Source organism: Linepithema humile, chromosome 5 (genome assembly GCF_040581485.1).
Source record: "Linepithema humile isolate Giens D197 chromosome 5, Lhum_UNIL_v1.0, whole genome shotgun sequence".
Classification (NCBI taxonomy): domain Eukaryota; kingdom Metazoa; phylum Arthropoda; class Insecta; order Hymenoptera; family Formicidae; genus Linepithema; species Linepithema humile.
Window position 1 is genome coordinate 24777803 of NC_090132.1, and position 19307 is coordinate 24797109.

General features: G+C 43.4%; 1 protein-coding gene across 11 annotated transcripts in view; it reads right to left on the reverse strand.

The window, feature by feature from the left end:
• LOC105675150 (cysteine-rich motor neuron 1 protein) overlaps positions 1 to 19307 on the reverse strand; it is a 255196-nt gene that overhangs the window by 90864 nt on the left and 145025 nt on the right. For all 11 annotated transcript variants that reach the window (XM_067354884.1, XM_067354883.1, XM_012372062.2 and 8 more), the window contains exon 6: positions 7014 to 7145. In XM_067354884.1, coding sequence (XP_067210985.1) covers positions 7014 to 7145 — 132 coding nt within the window. The remainder of the gene's footprint in view (positions 1 to 7013; positions 7146 to 19307) is intronic.

Consider the following 19307-nt stretch of genomic DNA (forward strand, 5'->3'; position numbering starts at 1 on the left):
AGTGTAATCTAATTCGACAAGTACGAACTTATGCTTGATTGCTATGTCGCGAGAAAATTTGCGTAAATTTCATCTTTATATAATGTTCCTTTGTGTACTAGGTGCGCAACTAAGTTTCCGGGTTTCACACATGAATGGCGCTAACGATACATGTAGTCGATATACATGTCTAAAGTTGTGTTTTTTTATTAACTTGGACATCTGTCAACAATAACCAGTCATAATACCAACACATATTGCAACGCAAAAATATTTTTTCTAACAATAAAGATGTCGAGTTTTGTGCCAAATAAACAGCATTTGCGGGAAGCTTTGCTTTTCTGCTTCAACTTGAAAGAAAATGCAGCTGAAGCACGCCGTTTGCTTGAGAAAGCCTACGGCGAACATGCACAATCGAAAACTACTTGTGAAGATTGGTTTAAACGCTTTAGAAATGGCGATTTCGACACTGAGGACAAGGAGCGCTCCGGAAGACCAAAAACATTTGAGGACGCCGATCTGCAAGCGTTATTGGATGAAAATGATACGCAAACACAAGACAACAACAACTGATAAATTTGAACCATGCATTGCTCGAAAAACGGCCAGAATGGGACACGAGACACGAACGAGTGATATTGCAGCACGACAACGTTCCGTGCCATCGCACTTCCATCGTCCAGGACACCATGAAAACGCTGAAATGGGATCTGCTACCGCACCCGCTGTATTCACCAGACCTGGCCCCTTCCAATTATCACTTGTTCCGGTCGATGGCACATGGCTTAGCTGGGCTACACTTGGCCAATTTCGAAGAAGTGCAAAACTGATTGGATAAATGGTTTCGATGCAAAGACGCGTCGTTTTATCGTCGCGGTATTCATGTATTGCCAGAGAGATGGCAAAAATGTGTAGCTAGCGAGGGACGATACTTTGAATAAACCGTTTTTTGTATTTCTCTTGAAATTTTCCATTTTGCATTGATAAAAAAAAACCCGGAAACTTAATTGCGCACCTAGTATAATTTTATGCCGCATAAAAATTTTATATAACGCATTATTTACCTTCTTCAACTAAATTATTTATTAACTTAGAATTAATTATACTTAAATATGAAAATATAAAAATCGTATCTTTCTCAAATAATCTTCCAGATTTAAACAGCGTAAGAATAAACATCCGAGGAAAAAATGTTAAACTTAACGTGTGTGCAATTATAATATTTCGCCTTGGCGGCCTTGTCGCGTTGTCATGTCGTCCGACGCAATGTTAACGCACAATGGCCACAAACATATTATGACATTTATCATATGGCCAGCTGATCTCGCCTCGTTTTATGCCCCGTGTGACTAGCGCACGTGCAACAATGCGTCCTCGCGCACGACAATGTGTCACTTTATATCACAATGCTCGCGGTGCATAACGGACAGGGACGCAGTTCTTTGAAGGATATAAAATTACATTTTTATAGGTATTTTTTTTTATTTTTACGTTCGACATGCAACCATTCGACGCGGAACAAAGACGACTTTTTTGGTCCGCCTGTATACTTTGATCACGCATCACGTCGAAAGATAAAAACTTTCACGCGGCATAAAATTTGACGAGACGAAAAAATCAACTACAAAGCGCAGTTCAAGAGATTTTTTGAAAAGAAAACGCACCAACACTCGCTTTAGGAATAATTTTGTGAAGAGCTTCGCGAAATGCAGAAGTGAAAAATTTGAATTAATATCGTGGCTATTTATTCGAAGCTTAACAGTCGGCAGCTTTTTTAAATAATCGGATATTTACCATACAGTCCCGGAGTTTTCAACTAATATTTTTATCTAACTGCAGCGCTCCGATATAAACTCGAACTTTACCTTTTCCGAAGAAAATTATCCTTTCCTTTTATCCGCAATCCTAAAAGTGTAATACACTTCCCATATATGCGTGCATATATAAACGCTATGGTAAACCGGTCAGAAAAGTTTGCCTCGCACAGCCCTCCTTTCATTATAATCCGGAATAAAACACTATTTCTCCATGACCGATCTCCAACGGGTGTTACACCGTTACATACCGGCTTCCTACGTAATCTGTTATAGTGAGGCAGCATTTATTTAAAAACTATAGCGCGCGCTGGGAATAATCCGCCTGAGTTTATATTAGTTATGACTAGCGAGCAAAGCGGATTTGCGAGCGTAACTATAATTATTCGCGAGGAAATCGTGAAGATAACTCTTGCAAGCGAGGCTCGCAACTTTGCGATAATTCTGTAATACATAATTATGTGCGATGTAACACGTCGTAACGTAGTTGTTGGATTACGAATCGTTTCGAAAATGATTCGAGGCAAAAAAAAACATTGTGCAGACGCAAAGTTAAACACAAAAGTCAAGTGTAAAGCGCTGCAAATTGATAAGAGATACCGCGAATTCAAATTCTGCAGATATTAACTCGCTAAACAAGAGATATTAAATCAGAATGATATGCCTGATCTTTTTCAGCGCGCGCGAGAGAGGAAGAGAGAGAGAGAAAAAGAGAGAGAGTTGTGCTTTCGACACGCGACGCCAAATATTTGCGACGAGGCGCAGTGTGACGATCATCATCATTAAATGCAGCGTGCCCGATGTAAATAATCGCGATCTTTCCGCGAAGAGATTCGACCTGCGAATTGCGACGCGGTTCCGGTAGCAATCTTAATGGCGAGTGTCACGCTTGGCGTGGTAATGCAATCAAAACCATGAAATAAATCGTTAAATTAAGACAAATCACCGGGTGTCAACTTTCGCGTGTTACGACGACTATCGGCCGACGCGTTTCCGGCCAACGGTGATTAATGTCACGCCCAAGACGTTGATGCGCGGCAGATTAACGATGGATCGGCGCAAGGAGACAAATTTAATTGGCAGCTCGGTGCATTCGGGGCCCAAAAATATATATTTGAGATACATGACGCAACGGCGTCCCGCGGTAATTGAAACTTATTTTAATGGCGATATCGTTCCTGCGTGAGAAGGCTGCGACCTCGATATTAATTAACGTCAATTATCATTTTTATCGGTCGCCCCGACTCGCGTACGTCGGCTGGGTTATTTTTCGATCGCGCCGCCTGCAACGCCGAGCCGATACGCATCGGCGTCCTTAATTGAAATATCGCTGCACAACGAGCTCAGACGCGGGCATGCTTCTCGCAAACAGTTTCGAAACGAGAAGAGAAAGTGCGTACGCTTCACTGACCTGGAAGGCCCTCCAGAGATTTATTCGTGAAGATCAAATAGTGGTTTTTATTAATGCATTGAAACCCCGAGAAAATTGAATCCGGAATCATCTGTACTATTGAAAACCTGTCATTTTTCGATATTTAATGAAATTCTCAAATGCATTTCCGCTTCGATTTTGCTTAAATCCGATATGCAAATTCGCTTTTATTTTAAATTACAGATTGCGCTATTTTGCGTTGTACTATGAAAATCGCCGGACAACGTGCCGATTTATTCGCGATTGATCATACGCGTGAATCACGATCCGGCGATAAATTCGCGCGAGTCTTATCGCGGGTATACCTTAATAAAGGCGCAAAGTCCGCGGCCGGCGTGACTTCGACCAAACTATTTTCCCGAACGCATATTTTCGTAATGCACTCGTGGAATTCGCCAGCCGGGTATTTGCGAAATGAAGAAGCACGAGCGTAACGGCCATTACTTCAACGCGCTTCTATAATGTTGCCGATAAAGTTGAAAAATTCGTTGAAAATATTAGAGCGCGGTACGAAAGAAAATCGAGTAAAAATTTTTCATAAAATATAGATTGAAATAAAACAATATAAAAGTATAATATATTCTTCCCTTTGAACATTATTGTTTCCAAAACAAATTTATACTACAATGCAAAGTTATATTATCATTGTAACGAAACGCGCACTCGTTTTATGGCCGAATGAGAAAGAGTACTGAAATAAAGATTAAACATCGTCAATCGAATTTTCCGAATGCAGTCCTGCTTGAATCAGTTCAAATCTAATACACACAATCTGGTTATACGCGGCGCATAAAAAACACATTTACGCGAGAACTGCAGGATTCATTTTTTCTCGCGACGCGCGGCACTTTTATATAAAACTCTGCGTCAAACAACAAACACGGTTTTGCGCTGTAACAATAACGTCGTCATATCCGTGTTTACACGAGCGTAAATAACTTGTAACAACTTGCAGAGTGCCCCATGAAAAAACGGTCGCGCGCGTTTTTACCCCCCCCCCCTCCCCTCCTCTTCGATAATCAAACGTTACGTGTCTCCGCGTTTAATAAAGAGGTACTACGGGCCGTTGCGTCGCGTCCTCTTTCATTCTCGACTCGTTTCTTCCTCCCGCTCGCCGTACTCTCGCGTGTTTTCATAACGCGGTGCGGGGAATCCATTTGCCGGGACTATGTCAAATGCCGGACGAGGCGGCGAGAGAGAATAATGTACATTTCGGTAAATATTTGCGCGCCGGTGTTTCAGCGAGCAATCTCTCCGCCGTTATTCTTCGCTCCCTCGGCCGTATACACACGCATCACGGCTATACATTATATTAGTCGCGCGCGGAATATTTGTTAGTTGGCACGACGATAAGGTCCGCATTCCATCGCGCTAAGCCGCGGAGGTACATATCAGCATTCCGGGCACTCGAAAAGATAGCGCTTATCTCGTGGGAGGAGAAGGAGGGCGAAGGTGTGATTTCGAGAGAGGAAAAGCTAGCCGAGAAATACGCACGACGCGGACGAGAGAAATCTCCAGCTAGCCGCGGGACGAAATGGTGAGAGAGAGAGAGAGAGAGAGAGAGAGAGAGAGAGAGAGAGAGAGAGAGATAGAGAGAGAGCTCGGTCGACCGGATAAAATAATTGGATAAGCGTATTTTCCGCTGCGGATTCGGGACGACCGCAAAACGTCTCGCTTAAACGTTTCCGGGCCAACGGTGCCGTAAAATTTGTCACCCGTGTGCGATAAATTCGCGAGTAATATTCTTCGGGAGGCGAAATATATTTTGCCGAAATATTTTCGCCGCGCCGTAACACGGGCGCGCGGCGTCGCGTATCTCGCGATGCACAATGCAACGGTTATCGCACGCCGCTTTGCGCGATACTCGCTGTGGCCGTCCGTAAATTCAAATTTGGCACCGCGCGGTGCGGATTAATGCTACAGCTACGGGAAAATTCGCGTGTCACGGCGACGCGATGTTTGAAGAAGCGAGCCACGGTTAAACTGAAGAGAAATGTTATTCGTGCAGCTTTTGGAGGAGAATTCATAATCGCGGCTGAAAGCCGATGCGAATGTTTGTTCGTAGTTACACTGGCATGAAGTCAAATATCGTTAGTGCAGCCACTCGAATTTAAACGATTTCCCGAAAGGTGCCGAGTCACTGACCCCACACTCGCAACTAAAGTTACGCGCGAGACTCGGAAGAGCCAAATATGCGCGATACGGTCAATTCGATTCTGTAAATCGCACCGTTACTTCCCGCCGTTTCTATATTAAGTGTTTAGCACAATTGAAGCGTGTAATTCTGCAACATTTGAATATTCTGCTTGATATTTCACAGGAGAAACAAAATACATCCGATGCCAGACAAATGGCCATTTAATTGTTATTTATCGCATTTTGACACTCGCAGCATTATGTAAATACGTGTTTCAATTAGTTTACTAATGAGTATAATTTATATTAATAATAGCATTGATATTCGCTATTTGAGTTGCCTATAATTTCAACATAATATAACGCGATCTGATTTATTAATGAGAGACTGATCATTAGCGGTGCCGTTACTTCAGACATACAAGCGCGAATAGTTGCGAATATTATTAATAATTGGAAACATTTTGCGAAGTTACATGCCGTCATACATTTTGCAGCCGGGCTTCGTTCATGGGAAGTTTCTCCGTGGCAAGTTTACTACGCTGATGTTCGGAGTTTTAGTTATTCTACTTGTGGGACACAGGATCGATAGTTACTAACGATACCTACTCAACTCGCATAAATCTGCCGCACTGACAAAACAATCGATGGCGCTTCACGGCGAGATACTTCTTTAACGCGGATATTCTTACGTCGCGCGCGCATTATCGTACTTCCAAAATCACTATTGTTCGGGCTCATCGCGCGGAGGAGAGGGGGCGGCTTGCAGCGGCGCCGCCGCCGCCGCCGCCGCCGCCGCGTAAAGTTCCGATAGCGTCGAAAATTTCGTAAACGATTTCGCCCGCGGCTCACCCAAAACAGGTAATTAAATTAAGGAAGCGGAATATTCCATTTCCGCGCGACCTCAGCGCGCCACATTCGCCGCACGTGAAACTTCGCGATTATGCATTTGTGAACTCCCCACATGCGCTCATTACTCGCTAACAATAAGTCAAACAATAAATATTGTTTCCGATATGGGATTAAATCTCTACAATATTATTTCCGAAGAAATATTTGCTCTCGCAGCACGAATATGCGCTGCCCGTGCTACAAGACGCGATTTTCCGCGCTTCTTCAAACTTAAAATTATCCACATTGCTCCGCGTTGCGGATAGTTTACGACGTTTCAGTTTGATCGCCAAATATTTGAATGCCGATTAATTCGGCGGAGCGCGCGTTATCTCCCTCCAAATCTTTCCCATCATTTCTCCTCCCGTTTCCGATGTCGGCCGCGCGCGTCAACAAGTTTTATTCCCGGGAAAATCGTCGCTTTTAAAGCGCGACGTTAATTCCCGATCAATTTCAATTACGGACGACGGGCACGTTGATCGGCGGAAACGTCGTACGTGAGCGAGCAGCGTGATCGACAGACACGGTAATTACAGAGGAAACACCGCGCGACGCCGCGGCATTCCGAGTCCGCGAGAATAATGCGCATCAACGCGGCTGTTTTCGATCGCGCACAATCGGCGTTGCATTACGCATCGCGCTCGTTAAAATTAATAACTGTTCTACTCGCGCGGTGCGAATTAGGAAACAGACGGGGGGGGGGGGGAGGAGAGGTTCGGCGCGCTAGAGGGGGCTGACGTTAATTCAACAGGTTCTCTTACCTGACCAGCCGGCGATCCGCTTCGCGGTCCTCTCGTCGTCGCTCTGCCAACCGTCGTCGTTCCGTCTCGATTCTTTCTCCTCGGTCAGCTGCTCCTGGTCGCTCAGCGCCGCCGACTCGCCGAACGACGTGCCTGGAATAAATTATTAATCGTATTACTATCTGTCCTTGCACTTTTCGCCCCAGTTGCCCAAGTTTCCACGGAGACGTGCGCGTGACCATCACGGCGGCAGTTTAATTAAACGTAGGTACGTACGCGGCTCGATCGCGGTATTATCGATTCGGCGGAAATGCGAGTTTCATCCCGTGAATTGTCCCGACGGCAGGCCGTCGAATCGCGGCGAGCGAACTTTCGCCGAGAAAAAAAAAAACCCACACTTCCCGATATTACATTGTCGCTCATAATTCTGTAACGGCGCGATGAATTTATTACCGGTACTGATGTTCAAGTTGTAAAGGGATTAAAAGATTACGTAAGGATTCTCTGCGATGTAAAAAAAAAAAAAAGAAAAACATTGTAAAATAAATGTTAGAATTTTGTCTCTTTTTTTGCATAAATCTGCAAAATTTATATTCGTTTAAGAATAGTCGTTTGGCAAAGGAAAAATAGGCGAAATCGCACGATTGAAATATATTCTCGTCAAAGCGATTGTCATGTGCTTCCTGCGCTGCACAATGTTTTAAAGCCGATGTAATTAAAAAGCGGCGTGTATAACTGGCATATGACCTATGCGAAATTATACACGCAATCGTATATAACAGCTCCTCTAAAAACATATAACGCAGAATAGTGACCACCCAAATGTATCTCGCTCGCACAAAAGAATTGTTTGTGCAATTTTTGTTCAAGGCACTTTGTAAATTTGTGTTTAAAAAAACCCGTATGCTGTGTGCACTGACAGCCACAGAATTATCGCAAATTAAATCCATACGCAAAATGTATATCTAAATTTAAAAAATGTAGAACAAAAATATTTTTTAAAAGAATTTATCAATGTTAAAATATACCGAAATAATGTGAGGTAACCGCGCTTCGATAAATATCGAAAATTATTTTCTCGTAGCAAGCCAAGCTCGCGAACGAAGGAAAATGTTCTTTTACTCCATGTTTCAATATCAACCGGCTTTACATATGTACCGTATTTATCATCGCTGTGTACCTTACGGATATCCACGTAACAGAATAACACGTAGAGACGATATATCGCGCGTTAAATCGCCGCGAGTACGGCCGAAGCGAGTTTGAAATCGAGCGACGTAGGTACACGTGGGTTGCATTTCCATCTCGGCGCGAAACGAGATCGAGATTTATCGAAGTCTACGCCGGGTGTAACGGCCAGAATTAATGCAGCGTCTATCCCTCGTTTCATTTTTCGCGCCCTCGCATTTTTTTTCCCCGTCTGTTCCGTGCGTGCGTCCTGATCGCCGCGGTGCAATGATTTAACGTCGTTACGCAAGCGATTCAGTGATAGCCGACCGCCGGTGGTCGTCGCGCCTGTGTAATACCGGCTGCCAATTGGTAGCAACAGGAAAACGCCGCTGCGACGAACGTGGGATATTAATCTCGGCGATTGTGTAGCTCGGAACTTTATTACTTCGATACTTTGTTGCCGCGTCGGGAAGAGAAATGCGGGACACGAGGGCGAGTGAAATAACTCGGCCGACTTCGAAGCGCGAATCATGACGCTCGTGAAGAAAAAAAAAAAAAACAGATTCTATATTGTACGTGGTAGAACTTGCATACCACAATACAATGGATATAAATTAGTAAAAAGTCTCAAATTATGATCTTTAAATCTCAAGTCTCAATAAATTGTTAAACTTTAAACTTTTAATTTACATACTTCTTATAATCTTAACTTTCAACTCACAATTCACGATTTGTATTGTTACGCAATATTGATTGAATAAGAAAATAAAATTTGCGTTGATAAAAAGTTCGTTTTTTAATGCCAAAAATTTAATCTGAACGAAGTCTTATCGCATTCCTACAAATGCACGTGTAACGGCTGTTCACATGACTCGCGTGTAATTCATCGTCGATGCGTCACGACTCTCAAATAAGAGCATGGCTCTTCTTTGCTAATGGAGTCGTGAAGATTGACGTTCGAATGGCGATCGATGATATTTTATTTCGATGATTCAGTCGCCGTGGAATTTGTCGGTCACGGGGTGGCAAAGTGACGTACATTCGAGGCGTGAGGCTGTACGCATATATATACATATATGAGCATTGCGCATTTCGTCGTGAAAAATATGAAAAACGGTTTACCCTAGAGACTCGTCTGCGAATATATTTATTCGATAATCGGAAACGCAATCGCGCAATATTGTGCGTAAATTCTTGACTAGCTGGCATCGCCGTTCGGCGGAAATTGATGCTGGTAACGCGGAAGGAAATATCATAACTCAAGTTTGCGCGAATAATAATGTGTCGAAAAATGATATAAACTTTGGCTTCGGCAAAATTGGGCTTTCAAATTCAAAGCGGGCAATTTCGAAGTGCATGGCGCAATGAAATTCATCGATTCGCAAATTTTGCGCTATATATTTTCGCAATAAACTAAATATTCGTTGGCATAACAACGCAAGCTAAGCGTGAAATTGTAGCTCGCTCTTTGCGCAAAATAATTTTCTCACAGTCTCTTTTTTACGAACGTTTCATACTCCGTAAAATGTAGGTTGCGAAACAACTGCAGCCTAAAAGCGCATATCGCGCGTTCTAAAACGGTACAATGACGGTGATATTCTGGAAAAATATCAACATCACGAGCAAAGCCGACCCCCGAAGTTGACAGTTGATAGCCATAAATCTTCGGGATTTCATAACGGACAGATTCAGAGCAACGCGATAACATCAGCACGGGACGTACGGAGGTGTGCGCGAGGAGAGATGCACCGTTCACAGTCGCCGCGCCTTCTCGCTGGCGTCTTGGCGAGCGTGAAGTCGTGCGTTTACACCGGCGCGAAAGAATGCGAGGCCGGGAAAAGATCGTCTTCGTATGCGCCGACGAAGGTGAGGCCTCGATCTCGTCAGTCAGCTGAGCAAAGATTGACATCACCGCTGCGTGCCGGCACGCTGATTCACACGCTTTTCATCCGGGAAGAAAGTACTCGACTTGATGGCAAAATAGACTCGAGAGCAGCCCGGGTAGTCTGTAAATTAAATTACCAGTCTACGGATTACGTCGACTTTAGGCGTGCGAGCGAGTGAGCGAGCGAAAGAAGGAGAGAGAGAGAGAGAAAGAGAAAGAGAGAGAGAGAGAGAGAGAGAGAGAGTAAGAGAGAGCCGCGCGGGAGCTGTGTATTTGCATAGCCGATTAGTATGGACGTGCGATCGCGTGGGCGGGCAGAGATGCGCCGAGTCATCGGTGAATTTTGGCGCCGACGATTGTTTACGGGTGTCGGGTCCATCGCAGAGCCTACATAACGACGAATTTTCAACGATCGCGGGAACGTGAACGTAGAATCTGTTTACTCATGTTAAACATCATTTCAAATATGCATTCGCGTGTGTATGCGACTGTCAATTTTCGGGACTCCCCCACTCGCTGTTCGTGCGCTGTCGACTCATAAATCCCGGCACACAAAACATGAAACTTAACATTAGAAATTTGCAGTCTGATATCTCGATTTCGAAATAACTACTTGTTTTCATTGCGTTTTCTTGCGTTGTCGTGATTTTTTTTTTCTCTCTCTCTCTCTCTCTCTCTTTCTTTTTGACAAGGTCTCGGCAAGCAATGAGTAATAACAGATTCCGACGACAGCGACGGTTTATTCATAGCCGGTGTTTACCCGCCCGCTCGCTCGCTACTGCAATGTCGCTGCAATGCTCGCGCGACCGTAAACGGCAATATTTTGAACAGGCTCCGGTTGTTTAGTGCAACTGCGCAAATACAACTCCGCAACCGCGATATTAAATGCAAATTAAACGTTTATGACGCGCAGAGGTTCGAGGAAAGTCATCGCGCCGAGGCTCGCTTCCAGCCAGCGGCATAAATAATTGGTGTCATCACGCTCGTCGTGATTTACGATTAATTCCCGCGATATATCATTCGCGCGAACTGTTTCGCGTCGCACCGCGAGCAAACGCGGTCAAGATCTAGAGCGTTCCCGGTTGCAACGCAACTGCGAATGTCGCGCGGCAAGTGGCGGATGAACGAGATGTTTCTAAACGAGCATAAGCTCGTGTGGGAATTGTAATAAATATCTCGCGCCGATAAATTTCAGCGTCGTTAAAGTCTTGGTTCGTCGAGGCACAGAAGGTATTTGAAGATACTCCGATCTTGGCACGGGCAAATTTGAAGCATCGCTCATTAAATCACTCTGCTACCATCGTGATAAACTTCACGCGTCGATATTGATAGTCGCATAATTCAAAGGAATGTGTTTATGCTCTTTATGCGTTTACATATTTCCCCGGCTTTTAAACACAAAACGATTTTTCGGAACGATAATCGTATTTGCACTCGTCTCTCTAAATAGATTAATTTGTTTGCAAACGCTTCACTTGAACTATGACTTTTGCAAATTGTTCGAGTTTAAATATTTCACTCTGTGCATATTCGCGAGAGAGAGAGAGAATTAGAACAAGAGATTTAATCTCGTATTTCCAACACATTGCAATTCGGCTCGGATTAATTTGCTACGATATTCATGACGATGATGGCTGTCTCTTGCTATCTTTTTTTTCTTTTTTTTTTTGCAAACTTTTATCGACTATTAAATGGAAATTCAATTTCCTGTTCTTTACAGACGAAATTAATCGGATAGATAACACGGTTCCGTGGCCTTTCCATATTTTTGAACCGCGAACGCCTCCGCGTGTTTTCAGTTTGAAAACGATAGAAGATATAACCGCGATTACAGTAAAATATTGCTTACAATCGGAGTCCTTTCGCGAGCGTATTTCCGAACATCCGAATACACGGATTAAGGGCAATCTGGATTATCGGTGCAACCAATAAACGTACAATCGATTATCGGCGCTCCGTATTTACAAGCGCCTCGATCGTATTAGCGCTTAAAGCGCGGTGTAATAGCGCATAGACGATTGATAGTGAAATTGAAAAATATCGACGTGCGTTCTTACACCTTGCCAATTGATAATTTAGATTATTTATCGGACACCGTGCATTATTTCGCTCGCCGTTATTTTTTAAACGAAATTTTGATCAAATGAAAACATTCAATCCAATCAGTTTTATTGTATATCCCGTTAATGTTTAATTAAACGCATTAAAACGCGGACGTAGAATAATGTGTACGCAAAAATTAATAAAGCGCAAGCGATCACATTACTTTATGATTAAATAAATGCAATAAACAAATAATGTACCCCGTCAATAATGGCAAGTGTGTTTAATATTGATAAAGTCAACCAAACTAAGTGGAAGAATTTGTTATTTATACACAACAATTTTGTTTATATGTCAATCAATTTATATTTATCTAGAAACAAACGAGACACGTACCTATATGCATGCGTGCATCCACTCAATTGCGCTGCAATCGCGTCGCTTCAATTCGACAGATTTACTTTTTCTCTCTCTCTCTCTCTTCTCGTTTTCCACGATGGGAACAACAGCGATTCAATTTCGTCGCGAGGACAATAGGTCAATTGGCCGTAGAAATAACCGGATGACAGTCATCGGTCTCCCGTTTTTTGAAAATTCGGCCGAAGGCCGCTCTTCGCGAATCTCTAATTTCGCGCGAGGCAAAAAACGGTCGTTCGCGAGTGCGCCACCTTCCGAGACGAGCCGAGCCGATTTGCTCGGGTCACGTTCGAGTAGTCAGACCGCCGATAAATCAGAGCGATTAGCTTCGCGGCTAGCTAGTTTCGCTCCGGCGCGGCATTACGTGTTGGTGCATACCGCGAAATACGTTTTATCGCCCGTGCAATCTAAGTAAAGTGCCTTTTAGAGACGCGATTCGATTCGACCGCAGTGCTTCCGCCCTGCGAGTATCGCGTCGCGTGCTCGGAATTCCTCGAGTTTCGCGAAGGATGCGCGCGAATGCTCGAGTGACCAGCGATCGCCCGTCGCTATCGAGAATGACTGTGTCAAGGCTGCGGCGGTTAAAGATATTTCGATGGGAGATTGATTCTCTTACGTTGAGTCAACGCAGGCTTGAAGGTGCATCTCTTCGAAACGTGCATAATCTCACGATGAGAATCCTTCGCGTCATAGGCAGATAATATAAATGCGTCATTTGCTAATTTTAACCGATATTATCGTTTTATTGACGCAAGAAATTCCTAAACTTTAGGCGGTGATTCATCCGGCCCGAAAGAAACAGTTCATTACGTTATCAATTTACATTTTTCGTCGTTCAAAATTCACGCCGCGGCGTTTCCCAATCTGAAATATTACTGACGGAGTCGAGGCGCCGAAAATAACTGCGCACGATTTCCAATTTCATCTCGAGAAATAGGCTTCCACAAACTCCGCTCGCGATGGTTGTCCCCGTTCTATTTTAATCGCGCCAACCTGTTCAATCGCCATATTTCCTCGCAACCGCACGCCTCCGATGATATCTTGTTCCATTCCGTAAATTAACTCTTAAACAAAGAACATCTTCAGACTAATGTCGCATCAATATTGCATGGCGCATCGATCAAAGCCAATTACTGATGAAATAATATCCTCCGCAGAAAACACATTTACGAAAACTCAGCGGCGACTCGCGAGCAAATCAACCAAAATAAAAGTCTCTCGAACAAAAATAAAAATAAAAGCGACGAATCGGCTTACCGGCGCTCTATTTATATCAGTGATGGAAGGCTACCTGTTCGATTGGAATATCGACGATAACCGAACGCGAATCTAACGCTATAAAGTCAACCTGAACTGTCAACGTAATTCGACGTCGTATGCCTTTCTCCCGAGAAAAATGATGCTTAAAATGAAAGCGATAAATCATCCTTTAATGTCGCTACGCTCCATTCTTATATCAACCCACGCGGGCTAGGCTCTTGTATTGAGATAAAGACGTCAGGTTCGTGCGAGAAAAAATATAATAAATAAATAAGCACGCGACGAGCGTGTTGCCCGATGAAAAAAAAAGTCGGTCGGTCCTGTCGCTCATAAATCAACTTATCGCCGCGCGCAGTTTCCGTCGCGCGGCGCGAGCGACTTGCCACGCTCGAGCGGATTTGCACGGTGCGTGCGTCTGCACTTGCGATGCGTGCGTTATCGGCCACGATAAACGTCGATCGCTCGCGGAATTCCGCCGTCGCGGGATTGCGTTCTTTCGCGCAACATATTATCGAGGCGCATGAATGAACGCACGGAGCGCGCGAGCGCGCGTGTGTGCGTGAGCCGCCAATGTGCGTGCGTGGCGAGGATGAATGAACGGACTCGAGACGTTGCGTATTTCGGTGAGTGCGTCACGCAACGCGTGCGGAATGCGCAATATGCACCGCCTGCAGAAACTAAATCCACGATTGGCCGCCACCGCATCCGGCGCGGTTCGTTCGCCCCGTTTCGACGCAGATTTTTCAATTGGCACGCTTCAGACCGCTGGAATGTAATAATAACGAAAGATTTCGAAAGATTACGTTCCCGTCCGCGCCGATATATACATATATTGTTGAAAACAAACATTTTGTTGAAAACAAACTCGTCAGATCCGATGATAATAGATTGCGCGACGCATCGATTACTTAGCTGTAATGTATATTTCCAGCTCTTAATCTATTACGGCGATAATCTATCATGGCCGCGTAAATTTGCAGAACGTGTAAGTACGTATCGATAATGGAGAAATGTCGCACGGTACAATTTTATTTCTTGATGTACGATGACTCATAAATATGTCTTATCGATACATTACGATAGCCTCCTAACTCATTGCAGCGAACTATAAAGAATGAAAAATGTAATGTCCTTATAAATATTTTAAGATAACCGCGGAAACTCAAGGAAAGGCTCGTTTTTATCACGGAATAAATTGTCACTCAAATTGTCTTGATCCAAAAATTCAAAAAATGCATTATATGTAAAAATATTGCGATAAAAAAAATTGACTTCATAATATTATAGTATTGTGAGCCTTATAAAAATTTCATAAGTCTGATTGCGTCTATATTTAATAAATACAAAACAAATTGAAGATGTATTTTATTACATGTATATATTCTATCTTGCAACTGTGTATCTTATATTGGCGCAACCATTTCGATGTCGAAAATTCTACGTTCTCTTCCAGCCAATCCCTTTTTATCGCTTCGAAATCCCTCGGCACTACCGACACTCGCATCCTGCAAGCTTTCTGCGACCCCTTGGAACACACTCCGCAGAAAAGTGTGCATAGAATAGCGCTGCATTCGTGAAACAGCACGATCGTTTCTCGCGCGCTTTACTCGCCCTTCCGCTCGCTCCCCTCCGCTTTGTTTCTTTTTTTTTTTTCCGTTTGCCAACTGCTGCGTGTCTCTCTTACGCTCCCTGCGCAGGTCCCTCCTTTATTTTCATTTGCACGTAGCTAAACCGAATTACCCCTCCCGGAAACGAGCGCTGTGAAAACGACTACACGTCGCGTACACGTGTAATTAATGAGACAAGGTGAATGTGAAGAGAAGTTTCGAAAAAGAAGCCAGCACTTACTTTTGTATCACGTCTAAATTCATTTGTATCTTTTGAGTAATGATTCGTGTATTTTATTTCTACGCAAACTATGTTTGAAAAGCCACGATTGAAATCTTTAGAATATTTGTTCTGAAGCAATTTATATAATAATAACTTAATAAAGATTCTCGTCGTCCGCAAATCTTTTCAATGCATCGAAATTGCAATATCGAATTATAGGAACGAGAATTCGTATCGCGCGTGACCATGTTTGATCGGTCGATTGAGATCGATGATTGCACGGTGAAGTTCTTTTGTGCGCGGCCATTGCTCGAGTATGTGCAAATCAACGTGGAACAATGGATTACAATGTAGCCGGTGGATAAACAACAATCGATCGAGTGCAAACCACTGTGCCAAAAATTACTATTAAAAAAAACAAGGAAAAGTTTCAGCCGGCGGTTTGAAAATCGAAGATGAATATCTATCTGACGCAGCGCGTGCGTCAGACGTCAAGTTCGATGGATGCGATATTTTGATGTTTACGGAATGAATGGACTATGCGCGGAGTGGACAGGTTTATCGGTTAAAAACAAGCGAAAAACCAACACGGGATTGTGCGACACGCTTGCTACGGCAACGATTGCTCGACGTTGATCAATCATACCGTATCGATATTTGTGTTGAGCGGGTTTTTGTTATTCTTCTGTTGACAGCTGTGCTTACAACAATCTCGTCCAAGTTACATTGATTAACCTTTCGTGTAAGAGAATAATTATCGTATCGGGAAAATCTCGTGAGCGAGCGATAAAAATTGTCCTTAAAACGCATGCGCTCGCATAATGTCTGCTCTTAATCAACTTGATCGGCGTGAAGAATGTCACGACTTGACAGCGTAATACCGCGCATAAATCACAACATACGCGGCTCTAAGACTCCAAACGTGTCTGCAACAACGTTATTTACAGCACTATTCTCGCGGAAATAATTAACTCGCAGGAAAATAAAATGAGTAAACGGAGTTGCAAAAATCGATCGAGGCTGAAGCGAGTTTAACAACGCTTTTGTATTACGCAAATCACAATCGTGCGCTACGAGGGAAGCGAGTAGAGTACACACTTCTAAATTAACAGGACTGGCGCAAGGCTAAAAATTCATAAAGCGACTCTCATTGTGGAAAGAGCTCGTTGTGCCTTTTAAAGAGCGTTTCGTGCTTTGCCACGTTTGCATACAGCAACGCGAAACGCAACGTGAACACGGTTCTTACTCGGGTGAGAAAATAAAGTGGCAGTCTGCCAGCGCGCGCAATTCGCTCGTGAAACTCGCAAGAATTCAATTCCCATACTTTTAGCACGATTTCGATAATGCTCCGTGCGTAAGCCGCCCGCGCGAACGCTCGAAAGCGATTTCCAACGTGCCCGCGCCGCTCTCCATCGAAATGCCTGGGAAAATGAAACTATCGCGGTCTGAAAATCGAGAAGAACGCTAACGATGTAAGCGCTCAAACGCGAACACTGACAGCAGAGAGCATCGAAGCGAACGCGATAATAATTATAGTTCATCATTCGCTGGAATCTCGCTATTGTTGTGAATACTTCACGCGAATATTGATAAACAATATTCAATATCGCGGAATTATGTAAATGTATGCGAGGAGTGATATCTAGGCTCTCGTGTTTTATATCATAAACTAACGATATTTTTCCTTCCTCTTCCTCAATCATTTATTTTAGCAATGTATACTATATATTACGTATAATAACGACAATTATTATCATCGCAAACGCCGTAAAACAATACAATCTTTTATGTGTTTCGCAATAAAACGATAGTTCGTTATTTTCCTTACTAATTGGCCGAATTTAATCCAAGTCAATATCGGAGCTTTCGGAATAACATATCACACTCTATATGGCGCGCGACAGCGCGATCTGCACGCGAGAATGAACCTCATATTTCGCGACGGTGATTCTGACGGGAAAATTGTGGACAGTCCGGTTTTGATTTTCCCCGCGCACGATATATTCCGCAAAGGACATATATCTTTCCGCGCGACAGTCCTTTTGCACATTTTCAGACGAGCGCTACAACATCATCGATCATGCGATGAATACATCGCGATGTTTCTCGCGAACATTTGATCATACAAACGGAATTCCCGAACGAGAGAGATGTAAACTCGCTGAATTCTTCCTTTTTAATTCGCTTCCCTTAACCCATCGTTCCTCGTTTAACTTCGCTGTGATCTCGAACGACGAAATTAGAAGTCTGCAAGCTTATTAGACCTCGTTATCGTTATCGTATCTACGGTATAGAATAATTATCACATGTTCGTTAAAAGTCGATAAAGGAATAATAACAGCCACGAGTGGAATCTGCGCGAACTCGCTTAAGCAACCAGGTCACAGCGTCGCGGCCCCGCCCGTTCGCGGTTAAGAATCGAAGCTTTTATACAGGAAAGCATATATCTCAGGCCCGAATGGATTTCTATCCTCATTCCATCAAGATTGCCGGCCGTCCCGTTCGTCCTCGTCTCATGCAAAAGTGCCGCGTAGTCACGCGATAAGAACATCGGGACGTCCTAATCGCCCGCGGCATCTAAAGCTTCGGTAATTGAGAAAAGAATTCGGAATTGCCTCGCGCTTGCGGCGGAACGTTGCGCAATCTGGTTTAAAGCCAGCCTTCGGCGAATAGGTGTGCGTACGTGTGCACGAGCGTATAAATCACGAAGTGTGTCGTAATCAGTTCGCGACGTTGCAATTAAAAATAGAATACGCATATAACGCATATAAGCGGGCGACTTTAATGTGCCCATTGAAATGCGCGTCCAACGCGTTAAAAATATATCTCGCTTCGCAGCCACGCGCCCGAATAAATATAACCGGGCGACTTAAATGCGGATTGAATTTTATGAAAAGAAACGATTTCGACACACACACCGCACGCATATTGATGATTTTATATTGAGGTATGCGGCTGACTTTTTCCGTTAAGTCGAATCATTGAAACTTTAATATTTATTTTCACGGCCTAATTATAAAGTTAGAAATTTTTTATCTCAAGTTTTAGCGATCCCGTTTTAATTAACTACTCGAGTAACAATATTTTTCTGCCATTATAATAATCTGTGCGTTTGTACAGCATAATTTTATACATATTTAATGTTAATTATTGATCGTGCATTCCAGAAGAATTTAAGACCCTTCACATTTTAATTGTAGCTCAAAAATAATTAAAATCACATTTATGTTTTAATTACAAAAAAAAACTGAAGGATATATTAGAAAAAAAAAAAAAAGTACTAAGAGAACTTTTCGCGGAAAATTTGAACGAGAATTCCTTCGTAAGCCGAGTTTCGCTAAAATGCAAAAATAATTTTCAGCTTGATTGCACGAGACACGAATAAAGACGTGCGCCCGTGATAATGTAAATTCAATTGCGCAATTTGCCGGTTTTACGTTGTCTCTTTTTTGCGATTGAATACGAGCTGGAAAGCAAGTGTGCAGCGAGTTGCATTGCGCGTTTTATTACGCGATAGCCGTTACTGCGCGCGCTGCTCAAACTGCAAGCCATCTGGCAAACTTGGCGACTCGAGTTACGCGACCTAGACATATAATTATTATTACTAGCTAAGTCATTAAGTATGATTTAAGCGTATGACCTCAACAAGTTTCAACGCCATCGTCCTTCGAGCAAAATTATTATTCTTCCGATTCTTATTCTTCTGCTGT